A 19670-nucleotide genomic window follows, 5' to 3' on the forward strand; every position below is an offset into this window, starting at 1 on the left:
CAGAATACCTTAATGTGAGTACAGGGTGTAAGTGCAACCTTGTGTAACCTGACTAACTACAAAGCTGCTTGAGCGTCACCGACGCTCAAGTGAACACTTAACACTATAGAAAATACACAGATACTGGTTTAGGTTCCAAAGCCTATTAACTGTATTATATCTAATATACTTGTAAAAAGGGGATAACAGTACAAATGATACACTACAATATAACAAAGACTTCCTAACCACAGAACTAAACAATAAATACAAAAAGACAATACTACACTGACCTAAATGCAATACAATACAATACTATCTAATACAATACAATACTAGCCTAGTCTAGGGGAGATATGAGAGAACAGAACAGAGAGAGAGAGAGAGAGAGAGAGAGAGATGAGAGAAATTGGCTCACAGAAAGACAATGATTACGGAGAGAAACTTACGCACAAAGGGTATGATCGCCTGCGCCTCGATATCCAGCTCCCGGCTATCAGCAGATAACCGTTGATGAGAGAGTGAGAGCTGGATGTGGTCGGCCTGCCTATTTATGCCCCACACACAATGCAATCTCATGGTCCTACAATCCCATTGTCCATTGGCCGAAGGAATTCGGCCCTGCATCATAACAAAAGGTCATAGGGTGATTCATACAGGTGGGCTGTGACGATTTCCAACAGCTCAGGTGGGTGGGAAACTGGGTTTCCCGCCGCATACCTGAGTATGTGTAAATAATAGAAATGGACATAAACTTCTTATGTCCATAACTATTCGCACGAGCGATTAATACGCTCCAAACCAACACCGGAATATTACTAATTAAATACTCTTCCGATGGGTACCAAACACTGCTGTATGATTCCTGTCAGACCCTTCGTACAATACAAAGAGGGATTCCTTTAACCAGGGACCTTCTATTTTAACCAAACTTTCAGAATCTATCAAAGAGATCATGATCTACAAACTACATTAATTGTGCAAATATGTAACGAATGAGTCGCACGCTACGACTACATAAACTCTACCGTAAATACGCATACCGCGCCTGCGAGTGCACGCTATTGCGGGTATGCGCCTTCACGGGAGAGCGTACGCATGCGCAGCACGGACCAGTGTGCGGTGCAAATATGGCAACGTGCATAGAGACATTTTTCTGACTTTGACACACCTCTCTAGGTTTCTAAAAGAACCGTGCTAACCTTCCAAACTCGGCAGTGGAAACGCCTCTCTGGGAGGAGGAGAGAGATGTCCAGGATACTGATGAGGTCCGTTTTCTGTGGAGTCTGAACCAGTGTCTCAGAATATCCAGGTGCATTACACAGCAGTTCGTCTGATACTGCAGGTAAAGGAGGCGGACACGTCAAGTCCATCAGGGTTCGACGCCGATGACGAAATGACAGCGACTGGTCCAGTTTCGGATGAGCTGGGCAGGCTCCGGTGGGCGGGCGGCAGACACCCGAATACACTTCAGGTATCAAACAATGTTTGTTTCCCTATCCTTTCCCCGCAGACGGCAGGAAATGGTATCAGGACCTCTCCAGGGTATACCCCTCGATGTATCGCCGGTCCAACAAGCTGCCGTTTTCCTGAGGCAACCTTGCTCAGGGATCCATCAAAGACACATATGCGGCAGCTGGGTTCTACCTTGTCCGGAGCAGGTAGGTTGTGGAACAATTGTCCTCTAGGTTACAGGATGTTTCGCATCAGGATCATTTGATACTTTGGTACAGGTCAGAATCACGATTCTGCTTTATGTTCTTTGGAGGTCTCCACGTCTGCAGACTCGGAACCTGCATTTTCGCTTGGGCTGTCTTAACCCGACGACCTCTGGGGCTGCGACAGTGACAGGTGAACATGAAATCCTACGGGGCAGAGGGTTCAGGGGAAGGAACTTTCTGCAGGATTTCTTGAGCCATTGGAGGTAAGTCCACTTTGCTTTATCCTACTACTGCCCCAGCTCCAAGACAGACCTTTACCGGTCTTTCCTTTAGATTTTTCCGTGCCCTTTCAAGCTTTCGACTCCACACGGTCGATATCTCCGTCGCCAGGGGATCTCAGGGTAAAAGGCTGAAGCAGAGGTTCAGCATCCTCGGTCCAGTCTGATTTTAGGTCATCCTATACACCCACTATAGGTCAGACCTTCCTACCACCTGGAGGGTCCTAGGATAGGCGCATGTCGGTGGGAGAAGGCTTGGGCGGTTACAGACTAGATTTTGGAGTACAACCGTCTCAGGAGTCCCTCGGCATGGGTCGGCCGATTTACTATGACAAGAGAGTCATACTGCAGGCGGCGCTCCATATGCTCCTAACCGCAAAGGGTGTTGATCCCTGTTTTTCACATATCATTTGAATCGGGACAGTTCTCAGGCCTTTGTTTTCTTTTCACGTTCCGAAGCCAGTGGGCTTGGCCAGGCCTATTCTGGCCTTAGAATCCTTTCAGTCTGTGATTGCTAGTTTGAACAAGAAAGGGTGTTTTACGTGTCCCTTGTCTTCAGAGATGCCGGTTTACTGATTTCCGCTGGGTTTCCTCATCGGGCTTTTCTCAGATTCGCATTACAGGATTCTCATTTTCACTGTCAGTCCTTTACTTTCGGTCTCTCTTCCGCTCCCACAGGGTTCAGGAAGATCACAGAATAACTCTTTTTCAAGGGCAGGAGGTGACGTTGGTTCCCTAATGGGACAATCTACTGCTACTATCCCACTCTGTACATTAGGTGGCTTCTGAATATCCGGAGGATCCAGGAGCTTCTGGTTCGACACAGATCCAATTTATGCTCCTCGTAGACGTTTTCTCAACACGGTCCGTCAGAGGATTTTTCCTTCCTCGGCACCAGGTACTCTATTTCTTCAGTCAAGTTGCGACGCAATGATTGGTCGCCTACATTCCCCTCTGAGCGGGGGACAACAATCTTCTTTCCAGGTCAAGCCACCAGGTCAGACTCCCGGGTGAGGGAACATTCCCCGGAGTTTGTCAGCTGGTCCGATGTTGGATCGACCTCAGGACGTTCTGACTGACTCTTTAACCCTTTACTACTCTTGGACGTGAGCTCTGGCGGCAGTAGCCGAGGATGCCCTCAGGGCTCCTTGGAGTTTCTGGTTATTCTATCCTGCCTCCTTTTCTATTTCTACCTCACTTTCGGTAACACAGGAGGGGAATATGCGTGCTAGTCCTCTCGGTGGCTCTGGTTGGGCCACCCATAACTTGAAGATACGGCTACACCTGTTGTCAGTAGAGGAGCCTTGGCTCCTACCTCGCCTGGACTGTCTACTTCAACAGGGTCCTTTGCTTTGTTCAATCTTACACTGGTTTCATTTAACCGTGTGACTGTTCACGAGACCTCAGAAGGGAGGAGTTCCCTAGTTCGGTTAGGCCTACTGGGCCCCGATTTCAGAAGTCTGTTACCTCTTCTCGCTTTTGCCACTTTTGGAAAACGGTATGGGACATAATACGGATAAAAGGGGTTTTCCCCTTCTTTCAGTTACCATTCAGCCGTCATCTTTGGTTCCTCTGGGAGGTTTTGCTCCGCTGCGCTTCAAACCACATTGACCTGTATTTTAGGTTTCTGCCTTTTTCGGTTTTCTTCCAAAAGAGATTAGCCTGGCGGCCGTAAGTTCGGGCTCTCTTTCAGGGAGTACTCTATTGGCAACTCACCCGGCTGAGCTTCGGCCTCAGCGGTAGTTTCTTCCAAAGGGGATGTCCGTTTTTCATATAAATCTGACACTAGTGTTTTTCAGTCCTCTTTGACTGTTGTCAGGGATCGCCGACTCTCTCTACAGAGGTCTTAGGCTATTCGACGAAGGGTTTTTCTTCTTTGTTCTGTACGATGCTCCCGTACTAAATAGCCGAGGTCCCAGCATATGCTGGGCTGTTGGATACATCTGACCATCAGACAGTCTTCTTGGTGGTTGCTCGGGAGCCTCCGTTTTCCATTTCAGCGCACTTTACGCGCGTTGTGGGACATTCGTGGGCAGCTGCCCGTGGGGTCTCCATGAATACTTTATGTCGGGCGGCTACTTGGTCGGACCGACATTTGTTTTGTCAAATTCTACAAGTTTGACGCTTTTGCGGCCTCTGCATCACAGTTTGGCCGAGCGGTTTTACAGGACTCTCAGTGCTCTCCCACCCGTTTTGGGAGCTCTGGGACGTCCCCATTGTAACTACGCTCCAGTGGCCCCTAGTGGATGAAGGAGAAATAAGGATTTTGGTACTTACCGATAAATCCCTTTCTCCGATTCCACAGGGGCCACTGGACGCCCGCCCAGCGCTGTTCCTCCTTGTTTTTTGCTTAACAGTTTGCAGATCACCATATGACTGCTTGTTGAGTTCGGGCTAGCCGGTTGTTTGTTAGGTTCTGTTCCAGGTTTGGTTTGTGTTATCCTGGTTTACAGGGCTTCATTAACCTCCTCTACCTTACGGTTTGTTTATTCCAGCTCTCCTCGGGCACAGTTTTACGTAGACTGGCTTGGAGGGGAGATAGTAGGGGAGGAGCTAGCCACAGTGTGAGAATTTTAAAGTGCCAGCTCCCAATTACTGCCTACTATTTCCCCATTGTAACTACGCTCCAGTGGCCCCTGTGGAATCGGAGAAAGGGATTTATCGGTAAGTACCAAAATCCTGATTTAGGGGGCTATTCACACCCAAACACAGCTGTCTATACTGCACGTCTGTACGCAGCGGCTGCATATAGGGGGTCGGCACACGTGCCCTGCACCTTGCAGCCGCATACTTCCAGCAAGGTGATTGACAGTGGCGGCGTCGACGCAGCGTTGTGGGAAAAATGGGGATGATGGGAGTGTTTTTGGGGTGACTGCGTGATGTCACACGCAGCCGCTCCAATAAAAAAATACTGCTGAATCGCTGTGCTGGCAGGGATCGACCTTAAATCAATAATTGCAGATGCATCGCGGGGTGGCACTACACACATGCTGGGCGGCCTTGCCCTGTGCTGGGAGACCCCCAGCATGTGAGTAGATGGAGGCAGATCTGTGGGAAGCAAGATCTACGTCCATCTCTGAATAATCCCCTTACTACTGCCCATAGCACATAGCAGCAGCTTTAAGTGTGTTTGAATCAGAGGCGGAACTACCGCCAGTGCAACCAGTGCGTTGCACTGGGGCCCGCCTCTGTCCAGGGGCCCAAAGCATGTAATGAGTCAGACTGACTCATTACATGCCGCTGTGCGCTGCGGGCAACCGCTGCCCGCAGCGCACAGCCGCCCAGAGAGAGGAGAGGAGCAGCGGTACGGGGGAAGGAGGAGGAGGGAGGTGAAGGAGGGAGCCGCAGCAGCGCTTTACTACTGGTGGAGGCGCTGCTGCTGCTGCCCCTCTGCTTCACTATAGGCTGTCTTCCGAGAACAGCCTATAGTGAAGCAGAGGGGCAGCAGCAGCAGCGCCTCCACCAATAACACAGCGCTGCTGCGGCTCCCTCCTCCACCTCCCTCCTCCTCCTCCTCTCCAGCCCGGGAATCGTCTGACGCTGCACCAAGGAGCCTGAGCCAGCGGAGAGGGTAAGTATAATTCATTCTTTCTTTCTGTCTCTTTCTTTCTTTCTTTGTTGGGACTGCCTGCCGCTATGTGTAAAAATGGGGGACTGCCTGCCGCTATGTGTAAAAAGGGGGAATCTGCCTGCCGCAATGTGTAAAAATAGGGAATCTGCCTGCCGCAATGTGTAAAAATGGGGGACTGCCTGCCGCAATGTGTAAAAACGGGGGACTGCCTGCCGCAATGTGTAAAAATGGGGAATCTGCCTGCCGCAATGTGTAAAAACGGGGGACTGCCTGCCGCAATGTGTAAAAAGGGGGAATCTGCCTGCCACAATGTGTAAAAAGGGGGGACTGCCTGCCGCTATGTGTAAAAATGGGGAATCTGCCTGCCGCTATGTGTAAAAAGGGGGAATCTGCCTGCCGTAATGTGTAAAAAGGGGGACGCTGTCTGCCGTAATGTGTAACAAGGGCACGCTGTCTGCCGTAATGTGAAAAACGGGGACGCTGTCTGCCGTTATGTGTAAAAAGTGCACGCTGTCTGCCGTAATGTGTAAAAAGGGGGACACTGTCTGCCGTAATGTGTAAAAAGGGGGACGCTGTCTGCCGTAATGTGTAAAAGGGGACGCTGTCTGCCGTAATGTGTAAAAAGAGGAATCTGTCCGCTGTAAGGTGTAAACGGGTCTCTACCTGGTGTAGTGGTGCTACTGTGCGGCGTAATTTGAAGAATGGAGACTACTGTGCACCGTTTTATGAATTGGTATTATTTTGTGGCCACACCCCTTCCCCACGAAGCCACGCCACTATGTATTTTTGCGCGCGCCTACGGCGCGCACTGCCCCTGTTTTGCATGCAGGGGTGGTGCTCCGATGCCGTTTCTTGCACACAGTGCTAAAATGTCTAGTTACGGCACTGTTGCTAGGTATCCATTTCTCTGGCCCTGAGCAGGTCCCTCTCACCACATCCTCTCCAGGGGTGAGGGGGTGGACTTGAATGGAATGGGGGGGGGGGGGGGGCAAAGCATTTTGTCGCACCTGGGCCCACCGCTCGCTAGTTCCGCCACTGGTTTGAATGCCATATTTAATCTAAACAACAAGGTGTAGCACTAAGATTTCCCCCCATATATTATATGTTTGTAAATATCCAATAGGAGACATGACTCATAAACATACATTTGGCAAAACATATAGGTTACGTTACAAATAGTTTATTCCTCCCACACATGGTTTTCAACTACTGTATTCAGTCAGCTTTACCCTGTTCTCCACTTATGTTTTAGACAGTGACATTTTCAGATTTGATAAAAACAATTTATTTACACAGAGAATGTCTTGCTTGAGCACTGCAGGTGACAACAGTTTTAGCAGGTGGTTTAAAAAATATCATATCAATATCCCTCCATATAGACCCACATGAACCAGATAACCAATATGGCCCCCTATAGTCAATATGCCTATTTACGTTTTAAGGCCCCATACCTCCAAGGCATCATGAATTTAGTGGGACATTAACGCTTTGAAGGGTCTCCCACCATCCCGATTTGATCTTTCAGGGGCCTATTTATTATTTGTGGCATATTCCCTTGGAAATACCTTTACTATACTGTATATGCATTACCAAGAGGAGGATATCTCCTAAATCTGCTGCAGATCCTGTCCTGGCAGCACAGAAATGATGCATCCTGGTAAATAAAGATTCCTTACTGCTGCAAACTGAGGTGATAAGAAATCTTGAATTTCAGGGACAGACCACAAATGATAATGGATGTGCACCTCAGTGAGACCAGCACCATTTTCCAGCAGGCGCACACAATATGACTCACTGTACTATTGAGAGGTACTGTATTGATATTAATATACACTTACACAGACACTGACTTGAAAAAGGCACTTGTGAACAAAAAGAAAATAGTTGTGCCCATGAATCGTGCACATGCTGCGGAGGTCAGCACTGGTACAGTATATGGCAAGTCTTAAATAAACACACACGCATCAAAGTCCAAAAGAGAAAATACGTGACTTTGGTTTTGTAACACATTTCTCCATTTCTTTCTTCATTTCAGCCCCTATGGAGCAAATGAGTGGTTACTTCACTAATTATATATTAATGTTTCTTAATTAGCTTTACTGTTAATGACTGCACGTAATTTGTTTGTGTTTTTCCATTAATCATTTTTTCCATGTTGTAGCGATGAGAAAGTATATACTATAGATATCACTTATTACCATAGCGCATTAGTTTTGCATATCTATTGTATAGTATCAAATACTGGCTTCCGGAATGCTTATTATGTGGAAGCAACGAGATTTACTTAGGTATTGACATTTTTTTGTTTTGTTTTTCATAATGTAAGTGAGCATTGGTTCATCTGGAAGCAGACGCTCTCCAAGGTAAAAAGAAAAAATCAATCTTCTATCTGAAAGAAAGATATTCCTATATGCAGCTGGGATTTGTTTTTTATTAAAAACACATATAGACTAAGTTCACTCTATATCTAATAGGATTTATAGCTACTGTGCTAAAGGGATAGAATTTGGTGGCGAGTCTTTCTATCAATATTACCGCGTTCAAGGAATCTAAAAGGAGATTGTTCATTTTAAACAAACTGAATAAATAATTTGCAAACAGATTTTCATGCACACTTACCTGATTGATGATGATAATGATAGCTTTTGATGTTGGTACAATACAGTGTGAGGAACAATTGTTGATTTGCAGTAAATGTAAATTAATAGTGGCACCTGTGAGTGATAGCTACTTTTCCGGCTATAGGAAAGATGGGATCTGCTAAGGAATGTGTGCTTTTAGCTTTTTAAACTGAGAGTGCAACACTAATGGAGAAAGCATTCGGAATGAGTATTTTTATTGTTATTAACAGTTTCTTACAGCACAGTCCATTGCGCTTTACAATTGAATAGCAATCTGTCTTACTAATAGTGGACCCAATCAGATTGTGCATCTCCGAAAAAGAATCTTCCTCCTGTCCACTGTCTCCCTTTCACTCCCCATCACTTAGATTTTTAATCTATAATTAAGGGCTTTACCACATAAATGTGTTATTGAATATAATGAATGGGTTTTAAAAACTACGTTTCTTAGCCTCTTCATCAGCATTTCAGCTGCCTGTAGTGTAGCTCCTTTGATCCAGAATCGTAGGGTTGCAATGCAGGAACATGTATTGCTACCTGATATAAGCTGCAGTCTGAGTTCTAGGACACGTCTACTGTCTACACAAGATTTTTTCTAGTTTTCTGAACTGTGGTGCCTTCATACTACCACAGTGTAAATATTTGGTACATGAATAGTGAATACCAACTGAAGATGCCTTCTTCCCAAGGTGGATGCATTTCTTCAGAGGTTCCACATTGAGTGAAACCATCATAAAGGGGTAAGGTTTGTATGCAATGGAAAGGAATGTTCCCATAGTGACAGACAGGTGAACGGTTGGCTTGTCATGTTGGCACAGCCCATTTTCAGTAACCACGCCCCTTCCGGCATGCGGCCATGCCCACTTCAGTGTTCTTTACATTTCTGTGGTTTTGTTTTTTTTTTGTGTTTTTTTTTTGGGGGGGGCGCATTCTTCATCTTGCCCTGGGCGCCGAAGACCCTAGTTATGCCTCTGCAGGTCACTGCCACAATTCTGAGATCTGAAGCTCAATCCCATGTCAAGTTTACTTACAAAGTTATTGTACATCTATGTCCCACACAGGCCCAAGTCAATGTTTGGGTAGCAGTAGAGTGGAACTGATAGTAGTGCTGCCAGCCCAGGTGACATGAGATAGCTCAGGAAATATGGAGCAATAATCAGAATTTCAGTGTACCAGGAACAATGATCAGTATCCAGCCTGTCTCCCATCTATGGCGTTATCAACAGCCACATTACACAGTGTGCGGCTGTATGCCTCCACGTGTGCTCCTGTGTGGTGGTCTACTGGTGTGTCGTGCTACTGCATATTTACACTTGTAGATTATGTCATGAAGGGGAGCAAAGAGACTGACATCTGTTTTATCTATATTTCATCAATGTCATTGTAGCCCACTTGTGCACAAAGAAAAATAGAAAATAATGAAACAACCAAGAGGGCCATTTTACATTCTTGTTTTGTGATAACCTACTAGACACTGACTTGCTGAAGTGTATTATTTGTATCTTAAATTCAAATACCTGTAATGCAATCTGTGAAATCCTTAAATTAGGCAAGGGAGTGACCAAATAATGTTATGTACGTTAAAAATAATAATCAGTGCTGGTGTAGCAATACTAGGATTAGCAAATTTAATAGTGACAACAGAATCAAGAAATTAATATAAACATGGAGATAAACATTATATAGTATTGAGTTGCATTTGACCAGTTGTATTCTTATAAGTGAGAGGGGAAGGGAGGTTGAATGATGGTTGCTTGTTATAAGCATATTTGTTTTGACTCCTAAGTTTACTTTATTTATGTACATTCTGTGTATTGTATTTTGTTGTATGGCAGTCACTAGGATACTACGGTCTCTACAATTTTCTCTTCATTACATGGTAGCCACTGGGATGCTCTCTATACGGCACCAAATCCCTCGGTTTTCTGCCACCTGATTCTTATGTCCGTGTCGTCTGCTGATGTAGCTATGTTTATTTACCCTGTACTTGTCCTATATTGTCTTCAACTGTAAGTTGCTGTTTTCCTGTTTTGATTATTCGTTTATGTTCTCTTTAATTGGGCTCTGCGGATCCCTTGTGGCGCCATATAAATAAAGGATAAAATTAATAATAATTGTACTAAAGTAATTAGGATGCTGTCTATAGTTACTCCCATATCGAGCTGTATTGGGGTACCCACACTAGTGGCCAGCCTCTTATTGACTTGACACTGCCTACTGACAGTTCTGCCACACCTATCACACAAAGCGTCTTTCAGAACATTTTTCATGACAATTTTAAATTTCCATTCCACCCCCTGAGGTTGTATTAGATTACTGTGCAAAGTCCTGTGTGGCATTACTAAAATCATGTTGAGACACAGAGTCATTATCACTATTAGAGGATGCAAGTAGATTAAATATAGCTCTCCTTCCTACCATCTGTTACTACCGCACCTTGGGCCTGATTCAGATGTGGTTGTTAAAGTGATCACTGCTTCAATTACGCGTATATGCTAATATACCAGGAGCTTACCTGAGCCTCCTCGTATCCGTCCCATGGCGTACAACAGCTGAAATATCTGTACTTTTGTCGCAGATCAGGCGGCTATCCACTCTCTGAGAGAGTCTGAGCAGACGCAGGCTGAGAGGCAGAGTGCTCTCCAGCAGCATTACAGATCACAATGGGTAATTTATGCATGCTCATGCAATGGTGTTTAAATAGAACAGACTTAGCCACACCCCATTACCATCCCCAAATGCTGACTACCCATCAATCACTTTGCACTGAGATCCTCTATGCAAACGCGGTTGCATTTCAGACGCTGCACTGCGCAGTACAGCTTAGACGCATGCACAGAGCAAAAACATCAAACCACTTGGCGTGCAACAGCAGCTTTGCGCATCTGAATCAGGTCCCTTGTCCTTACAGTCATACTATTAATTGCTGATGTATATGGTTGTACTATCTAATAGTACAGCACAAGGGACACTGCTTCTCTGACAGCGGCTTGCCCCAAGTGATCAGATAAAGCCGCAGCTATAGTGAAGACAGGATTTTTGGTTATCTATGACCATGTCATTTTTGGTCTCTTTTATTTTAAGTTATCCCATAACTCACCAGAGGCCAGTTTGCACTAAATATGGGATTGTACTATCTACTATACTACTGATATTCATATACTGTATTATCATGTAGTTTAATAGATACAGAAAACACTGTTCTCATTTATTTCTTTATGTTGTCATGAAGTAGCTTTACATCCATTATTCTGCCACTTGAATACATCCGTTGTAGAGGTTAGTGTCACATGGGAGTGCATTTAAGGACCTTCAAACTATGTTAGAACAATATTTAAGTGTTTGTGCCTGCCATGCTGTACACAATAATTAGCATAAATGTTCACATTATTAATATAGTTTGCTTCACTGCAGTCATCATGTTAATTACTTTTGGGAAGAAGGGAAACATACTTAAGCTTATGTTTTTTCTTTTGGGAACCACCTCCCTTCCCTTTACCAGACACCAGAACCATATTGCACAGCAACTTACAGAGTCATCTAGTCATCTTTAAGAGTGTTATGCAAGCACATCTTATTCAGTTGTTTTGAAGATGACTGGGAAGACTCCCTCTGTGAGCTGCAGCACAATATTGCTCACTAGAGCATTCGCTTACAGGTAACAAGCAGGTAGCAGGGTTTCTTGGACGTTACCCCTCTAGGTACACCTTCTCTGTGAACATTTTCAGGTTTATTTTTAGACTGTGGCATAGATAAATGAATCTCACCTTTTTCATTTTTGAAATGGGAGTTGTAGGATTTACAAGATTCCCCTGACTATTTAAGTCTAGAATTCAGTGTCATATTTTTGTGTAAATTCTTTTAATTGGATATTGCATTTTTAAAATACACTAAAAAATGTTTGGGGGGAGAAATGTGGCAGGTCATCCTTTTGATACAAAAATAAGTAGCAGAGGAATCACACATGGCCAAGACATGTCTAACTGCAGGATATTATGTTTAGTCAATAGAAATATTGTAGCATGAAACATCAGAGGCAAGCAACAGGAAGTACCTGAAAAAGGGCAACATCACCAACTCATTAATACTCCACGTAGATGTTTAGTATAAATCTCTTATATTCTATGCTGCTATGTATGTTCATGCGTTCCATTTATGCTATGTGTATAAATAGACAAGTATAATTCTGTTACATTGGAACAGTTAGTCTTCATATCATTTACTGTGTAGATGGCATATGAATTCGGTATCTTGGTTCCAATTAGTCCACTGGCATTAGTACTTGCAGTTATTGCCATTTGCAAAGCAATGTAATTTTTCCAAACTTGTCCATTCCATGGTCTTGTGTTGGCTCCAAGTGAAATCATCGAGCTCAGTAGATTGCCGTCACAGTCATGTCTGACACGCAATGTCACTGGTGTATAATGCATTGCCATTTGTTATCCACTTAACTGACAATTTCTTCCCCACAAAGCTGCTAAGAATTGCCTTTTTATTTATTACTTATCACAGTTTAAAAAGTATTTTTAATAACATATTAAAATATTTGATTAAAAAACTATATCTGGGGGGTGTTTTGCACCCCGTCCCTATCCCCCTGTGTCCATAGGACCCTATTATAAAATAACTTCCCACTCCCCATTAGCTAAAGAACCCCCAGTGGACATAAAATCTAATAATTGTACCCCCCATCCCCTTAGTACCAAAAAAAAGCAAACAAACCATGTTTTATAAACCCACCACCCTATGAAAAGCCCACTACCCTGTGACCCATGTATTTTTTTTTTTTATTGTTACTATTTTACTCCCCACTCCAGACCCTTTTACTTTAAATTCCCACTCCAACTAATGATTGCTTAAAGGTAACTTACTTAAACAGCTTATTCATACGCCACTTAACCCAAAATGAACTCAAAAACGACCACAGCATGTTCATCAACCTACTGTTTCTTATTTCAATTCATGGAATTCTCACCAAATGTAACACATTCTACACTCACCCTAAAACTCACCTCTGTGCACATCACAGCTTCTATTCTCAACTCCCCTCGTCGTGAGCTTTATACTTACTTCTCTGCAAGTACTTTGACAACCACAATTGGCCACCATAATAAACACTCGCAAACATCCACTGCTTTTATTAGCTGGTGACATATCACCAAATCCTGGCCCCAACCACCTGTCCCTCTCACACTCAGCTATCTTAAAACAACATAGAAATCCATCTAACCTCATAAATATCACGTGTCTCCCATCCCCCTCCAAGTCACTAAAATGTGCCTTATTGAATGCACGCTCTGTTTGTAACAAATTAACATCCATCCATGACCTCTTCATATCTCACAACTTTAATCTGCTAGCTATAACAGAAACATGGTTCACACAATCAGACGCGGCCTCCCCTGCAGCACTGTCAAACGGTGGTTTCCACTTCACAAACACATCTAGGCCTAATAATAGTAAAGGTGTTGGGGTTGGACTCTTACTGTCCCAATTTTTCACATACACTGTTCTACCTCAGGTTCCATCACTCACATTCACATAATTTGAATTTCACTCTATCAGGATTTTCACCACCTTCTCTCTGCATGTTGCAGCTATCTATCGCCCTCCTGGGCAACCTAAACAACAATTTCTAGAAGATTTTTCTGCCTGGCTCCCACACTTCTTATCCTCTGACATCTCCACCATCATTATGGGTGATATCAATATAGCTCTTGACAGTCCACAATATGTTCATGCCTTCAAAACTTCTCTCTTTAACCTCCTCTCTTGGCCCCACCCAGTGGTCCAACTCCTCTACTCACCAGGAGGGCCACTGCCTTGATCTTGTGTTTACCAGGCTCTGCTCAGTTTCCGAATTCATTAGCACTCCTTTCCCTCTCTCTGATCACAACCTGATCACCTTCACAATCTCTTCTATTACTCTAAATTCTATGACACTAAAACTAAGCAAGCCTCCTCTAACCCGCAGAAATACTAACAATATAAATGTGGCACTCTAAATCAACAAGACACCTACAAAAACTGTCACATAAATTAGAACGTCAGTGGCGTAAATCTCAGAATCCAAGTGACTTTCTTACATATAAGACCACCTACCATTCCTATCGTCAGGTCCTGGACACTGCCAAACAAACATATTTTCAATCTCTCATCTCTTATCATGCCACCAACCCCAAGCGACTTTTTAATACACTTAAATCACTTCTTTACCCTCCCTCACCTCCCCCACTAGCTACTATCAGTGCACAAGAACTTGCTTCCTACTTCAAGGATAAAATTGATAAAATCCGAGATGAAATGGTATGCTCTAACTCAGCCAGTGACCTGCTCAATTCCCTACCTGAACCCTCTGGCACTTTCTCTTTATTTGATCCCCACCAGTGAAGATGAAGTATCAACACTCTCTTCATCCTCCTTCTCCACCACCTTTCCTCTTGATCCTATACCCTCACAAGTCAGTAAAACTTTGTCTCCTGTGCTTATCCCAACCTTAACTAAAATCTGTAATCTCTCTCTCTCTCTCTCTCTCTCTCTCTACTGGTATCTTTCCTTCTCTGTTTAAACATGCAGTGATTACTCCCATTCAAAATAAAAACACAGCTCTGACCCAAATACACTCTCTAACTACCGTCCCATTTCTCAGCTACCATGTCCCTCCAAGCTACTTGAGAGACTTGCCTACACTCGCCTTACACACTTTCTTAACTCCCACAACTTATTGGACTCACTTCAGTCACTGACCAAAGTAGTGAATGATCTAGTCACTGCTAGATCGAAAGGCCATTACACATTACTTATTCTTCTAGATATCTCTGCTGCTTTTGACACTGTTGACCACTCTCTTCTCATACAAACACTACAATCCCTAGGTCTTCAGGACACAGCCCTTACTTGGTTCTCATCCTACCTATCTAATTGCTCTTTCAGTGTTCACTTCTCTGATACTACCTCTTCTTCTCTACCTCTATCAGTTGGAGCACCACAGGGCTCAGTCTTGGGTCCTCTGCTGTTCTCAATCTATACCTCATCTCTTGGCAAACTAATCAGCTCCTCCGGATTTCAGTATCGTTTGTACACTGATGATACTCAAATCTACCTATCCTCCCCAGATTTATCACCATCTGTATTGGCTCGTGTCACTGAATGCCTATCTGCCATTTCATCTTGGATATCATCTCGCCACCTCAAACTCAATATTTCCAAAACAGAATGAATTATCTTCCCACCAGCCAAGAGTAGTTACCAACCTGATATCTCCATAACTGTTGACAATGTGACTATCCACCCTAGCCCAGAAGCTTGCTGCCTAGGTGTCACCCTTGACTCTGAACTGTCTATTGTTCCACACATTCAATCTGTCTCTAAATCATGTTTCATGCACCTAAAAAACATATCAAAATATGCCCTTATCTTACACAAGACACTGCAAAAACTCTAATCCATGCACTCATAATCTCCTGCATTGATTATTGTAATAGTCTCCTTACTGGTCTTCCCAAACATAGGCTCTCACCACTACAATCCATTTTAAATGCAGCTGCGAGGCTAATCTTCCTCGCTAGATCCGCTCTGTCCGTCCCTCCATTGGTTACCGGTATTCTACCTTGTTAAATATAAAATACTTTTACTTACATACAAGGCTATTAACCAAACTGCACCATCATACATCTCCTCACTCATCTCAAAGTATCTCCCTACAAGACCTCTTTGCTCTGCACAAGATCTGCGTCTCTCACCCACATGTATTACCTGTTCCCACTCAAAATTACAGGACTTTACCCAGGCTTCACCCACTCTGTGGAATGCCCTCCCACGCACAATAAGACTCTGCTCTAGTCTCCAAACCTTTAAACGTTCCCTGAAAACTCACCTCTTCAGACAAGCCTACCAAATTCCAGACCCACCCACATAACCTTCAATACTTCCCTATCCAATTACATCCTCTCTGTACAGTCCACATAACCTCACATATTTTGACTTCCAACATTGCGGGGTGATCATATCATACAACCCATTAAGAACCTAGCAATCTGGTGGACCATTATGCAACAGGTAGCATCTATCCTTGTGTATCAATGCCTGTTTCCCTATAGATTGTAAGCTTGCGAGCAGGGACTTCCTATCTCTATGTCTGACTGTCTTTGCCCAGTTTTGTGCTATAACTGTTGTTCTAATTGTAAAGTGCTATGGAATATGCTGCGCTATATAAGAAACTGATAATAAATAATAAAATGCTTAGTGTGCACTACTTAGTCTCCCTACCAAATTTGGTGACCTACTGGTTGTAAGATCGAGTTACAGACGGATCTGAATAGGGAAAGTTTAATTATGGCCACCATGTATATAAACTTTAGTTAAGGGCACATACTAATATATTAATAGTTTAGTCCCCTGGTATGGTGGTCCAGGACCAATTCAAATTATTTCTGGTCAATGTGATAGGCAAAACTAGTGCTGGTGGTTTCCAATCATACACTCTGTGCACAAACAGAAGTGAATCCTGTCCCTCGCATAACTAAACCTCAGGTTGACATATATGCACAAACGTAACAAACTTTTAGCATAGGGGTGCTGTGGAAAAAAATTCTGCTATTATAGGGTGCCGTGAATCTAAAAAGTACCCAAAGTTATGAACCAACACTTTCTCACGGTTTATTCTCATTTTACATTCTTGTTAAAAATGGACATGAACAAGCTACCTGTTATGTTACTGGCTGATTCCTGCAAAGCAAAGACAATCGCGGGGACACAAAACGGAACAGCTATCAGCCAATAATAGCGTAGCCTTGTTTATGGGAAATATAAAACTTGAAATAGGTTATTTTTCTATAACATTTATCATAGTTTTTATTTGATTAGTAGCATGTAGGCTGATAATATGTATACAGCATGTGCATAATGGAGGTGTGTTGAAAGGCAGCCAGCAGGTTGCTCACGCACACCACAGGATCTGTGCTGCTTTTATTGATTCTATTTGACAAATAAATTCTGCTGTTTTCAGAAACATGATTCTAAGTGTGAAGTTAATTACTGAAATATTGCACTGAAATAACTGCGGTTGCAATAAAAGCTGAACATTGTGTTCTAATTTCCAGCTTAACTATTTCATAGTATTTAAATATTTTACCACAAATCTTTTTTTCTTGCACATACAGTATGAACTGTAGTAAGCCCTCCCCACATCATTGGCGGAACTAGTGTGGCAGTGTAGCCGGGCATTGAATGGGGTCCGTCGCTATGAAGGGCCCACAGTGAGCTACACCAACCAGGTACTAATAATGAGTCGGACTGACTGCTGGCGGCCACTCGCCATAATGCAGAGGAAGGAGAAGGATGACCTCCCCTCCTTTCTCCCTCCTGCAGTTGCCGCTATGTATCTGACGTCTTAGGACCATCCCTGGCCGGAAAATCCACACGATAGATAGATAGATAGATAGATAGATAGATAGATAGATAGATAGATAGATAGATAGATAGATAGATAGATACTGTAGATAGAAGATGTGGATCATTTTCAAATAATTTATTGAGTCAAAACTCAAACACGACAGGCCCTTTTTAAGAATTGAAAAAGTGTTGTTAGTGTAACCTACTGTATAATAGGCAAACTGACATATAAATCAGTCTATTGGATTGCAAAGAATATATAAAATGTAGTTTTATCTATAAAATACCATTATTAAATTATATACTCACTCATAGACATCAACAGAACTTTGCCATCCCCTTTGCAGGTTCACATACAAGTGTTGAAGTAGGAATAATTCCATGCTGACTGCCTTTCAGTGCATTCTTCATTTTCCTAACCTACTGTATCTTTTTATATTTTTTAATCATCTGATTTTTCTCTTCCAGGACTCAGCGAGTCAGTCATTGTTATCGCATTAAATATCGACACATGGAGCGTACTCTAACACAGACAGAAATCAATCAAATACATAAAAACATTGGAAAATCGGCAATAGCAGAATTGGGCGTTGAAGGAAGATTTTAACAAGACTTTAGTCTATTACTCCAAATATGTATTCCTTTTCTCTTCTTGCAATTTTATATCAATTCCACATTTGCTTCGTAAAAATAAAGTAATATAAATCTAATAATGAGGATTTACTTTGATTATTATAAATTAAAAGCACTATTCAGTAACAGTTGTCATGTTTTTTTATTTAATACAATGAAATTCAGCAAATCTGGGATCATCTTGCTGGAATTCTTAGCATTGTACACTAGACGATCCCATCTGTTATTTACAGTAGATAGGAAGGTGAGGGGGCTTTCTAATAACTGTGACATAGCCGTTACCATTTATACAGATGCAAGACATCAATCATTTTTACATTGCTAGACCGATATTTCCCTCACTGGGATATGACACTTCGAAACACAGCGCTGTACTTACATTTCCTAAAATTGTACATTTCACTTATATATCCTTGTCACTGACATTTTGATTATTAGATCAGAATCAATGCTTATTCACTAAAGTCAGACCCATCATTAGCTTCATATTTCATATTCCTCACCCCTCCTGGGGATCCTAAGCAAGACACTGGTTTGGACTTCCAGTCCATCCATGATAACGTTTTTTTCCCCGTAACATCCCCAGGCATCTTTAAACCTTAACAGTTTATTCATAATACCCTCTACATATCCCCAACAGTATTTCCTCTCTCATATGTTTAATATGATGACACATATATGATGGCAACAACATGTTCTGGCACTAGCGCACACCCTTCCTGGTGCGGCGCGTGGCCCACGTAATTGATATTTTTTACTATTTTAAACGTAGCTGTCTGGCCTCGCCTCCCCTTACTGGCAACATCCTCTCTCATTACCGGGGCTCGGCAAAGCTGTCGGCACTCCTGCTTATTGGTAGAAGAAAGCACATGTCGATTAGTAATCAGAAAGCATATATACTGTACTGTAAAAAACATTCAGACACGTGCACCGTAGTGGCTTCGGGTGGCAGGAGACTAGTGCTCAGAAGGTACTTTGTGATATAAAAAAGCCTAACCGTAAAAAATAACTGATAGAGGAGAGCAAGGCATCCATAGAGACCAGTAATGGGCCCCTTGTGCACATGGAATATTTGGAGTGCAAAGGGTGTGAAAGGCATTATTCCGGCAGAAGTCATCCTGGGTTTCCATGTGCATGATTTAGATGCACCACCGTGAACTGATAAGTATGGGATGTTTTTTTATTTTTTAAAAAAAAGTTTTGTTTGCAAACAAATGGTAGCTAAAAATGGAAAGCATTCATGTTAGCTTCTTAGTTGCCTTGATCTTTAGCATGTAAGAATGCAAAATTGGTGACTAGCACTGAAGGATTGATTTTTTTCTAGTAGGATTAACAATGTGTATGAGTGCTGTGTGTGGGACAACATCAGCTGCATGCAGGAGGTATGATTATAGTTGGGGGGTTTTTTGCCTTTTTTTAATGTTTCATTGCTTGTTTAAGTGTTCGTTTTTTTTTCTGCAAAGTTTAGGTAATACTACTCAGGATGATATTATGAATGCCAACAAAATATGCCACACCCTTACCAAATGAGTAC

At 42.9% G+C, this 19670-nt stretch overlaps 1 protein-coding gene across 1 annotated transcript in view; it reads left to right on the forward strand.

Moving 5' to 3' along the window:
* Positions 1–18253, forward strand: part of FARS2 (phenylalanyl-tRNA synthetase 2, mitochondrial) — a 1040929-nt gene extending 1022676 nt beyond the window's left edge. The window contains exon 9 of the mRNA XM_063923087.1: positions 17972–18253. Within this exon, the coding sequence (XP_063779157.1) occupies positions 17972–18110 (139 nt within the window). The 3' untranslated portion in view covers positions 18111–18253. The remainder of the gene's footprint in view (positions 1–17971) is intronic.
* The last annotated feature ends 1417 nt before the right edge of the window (positions 18254–19670 follow it).

This window comes from Pseudophryne corroboree, chromosome 5 (genome assembly GCF_028390025.1).
Source record: "Pseudophryne corroboree isolate aPseCor3 chromosome 5, aPseCor3.hap2, whole genome shotgun sequence".
Classification (NCBI taxonomy): Eukaryota; Metazoa; Chordata; class Amphibia; order Anura; family Myobatrachidae; genus Pseudophryne; species Pseudophryne corroboree.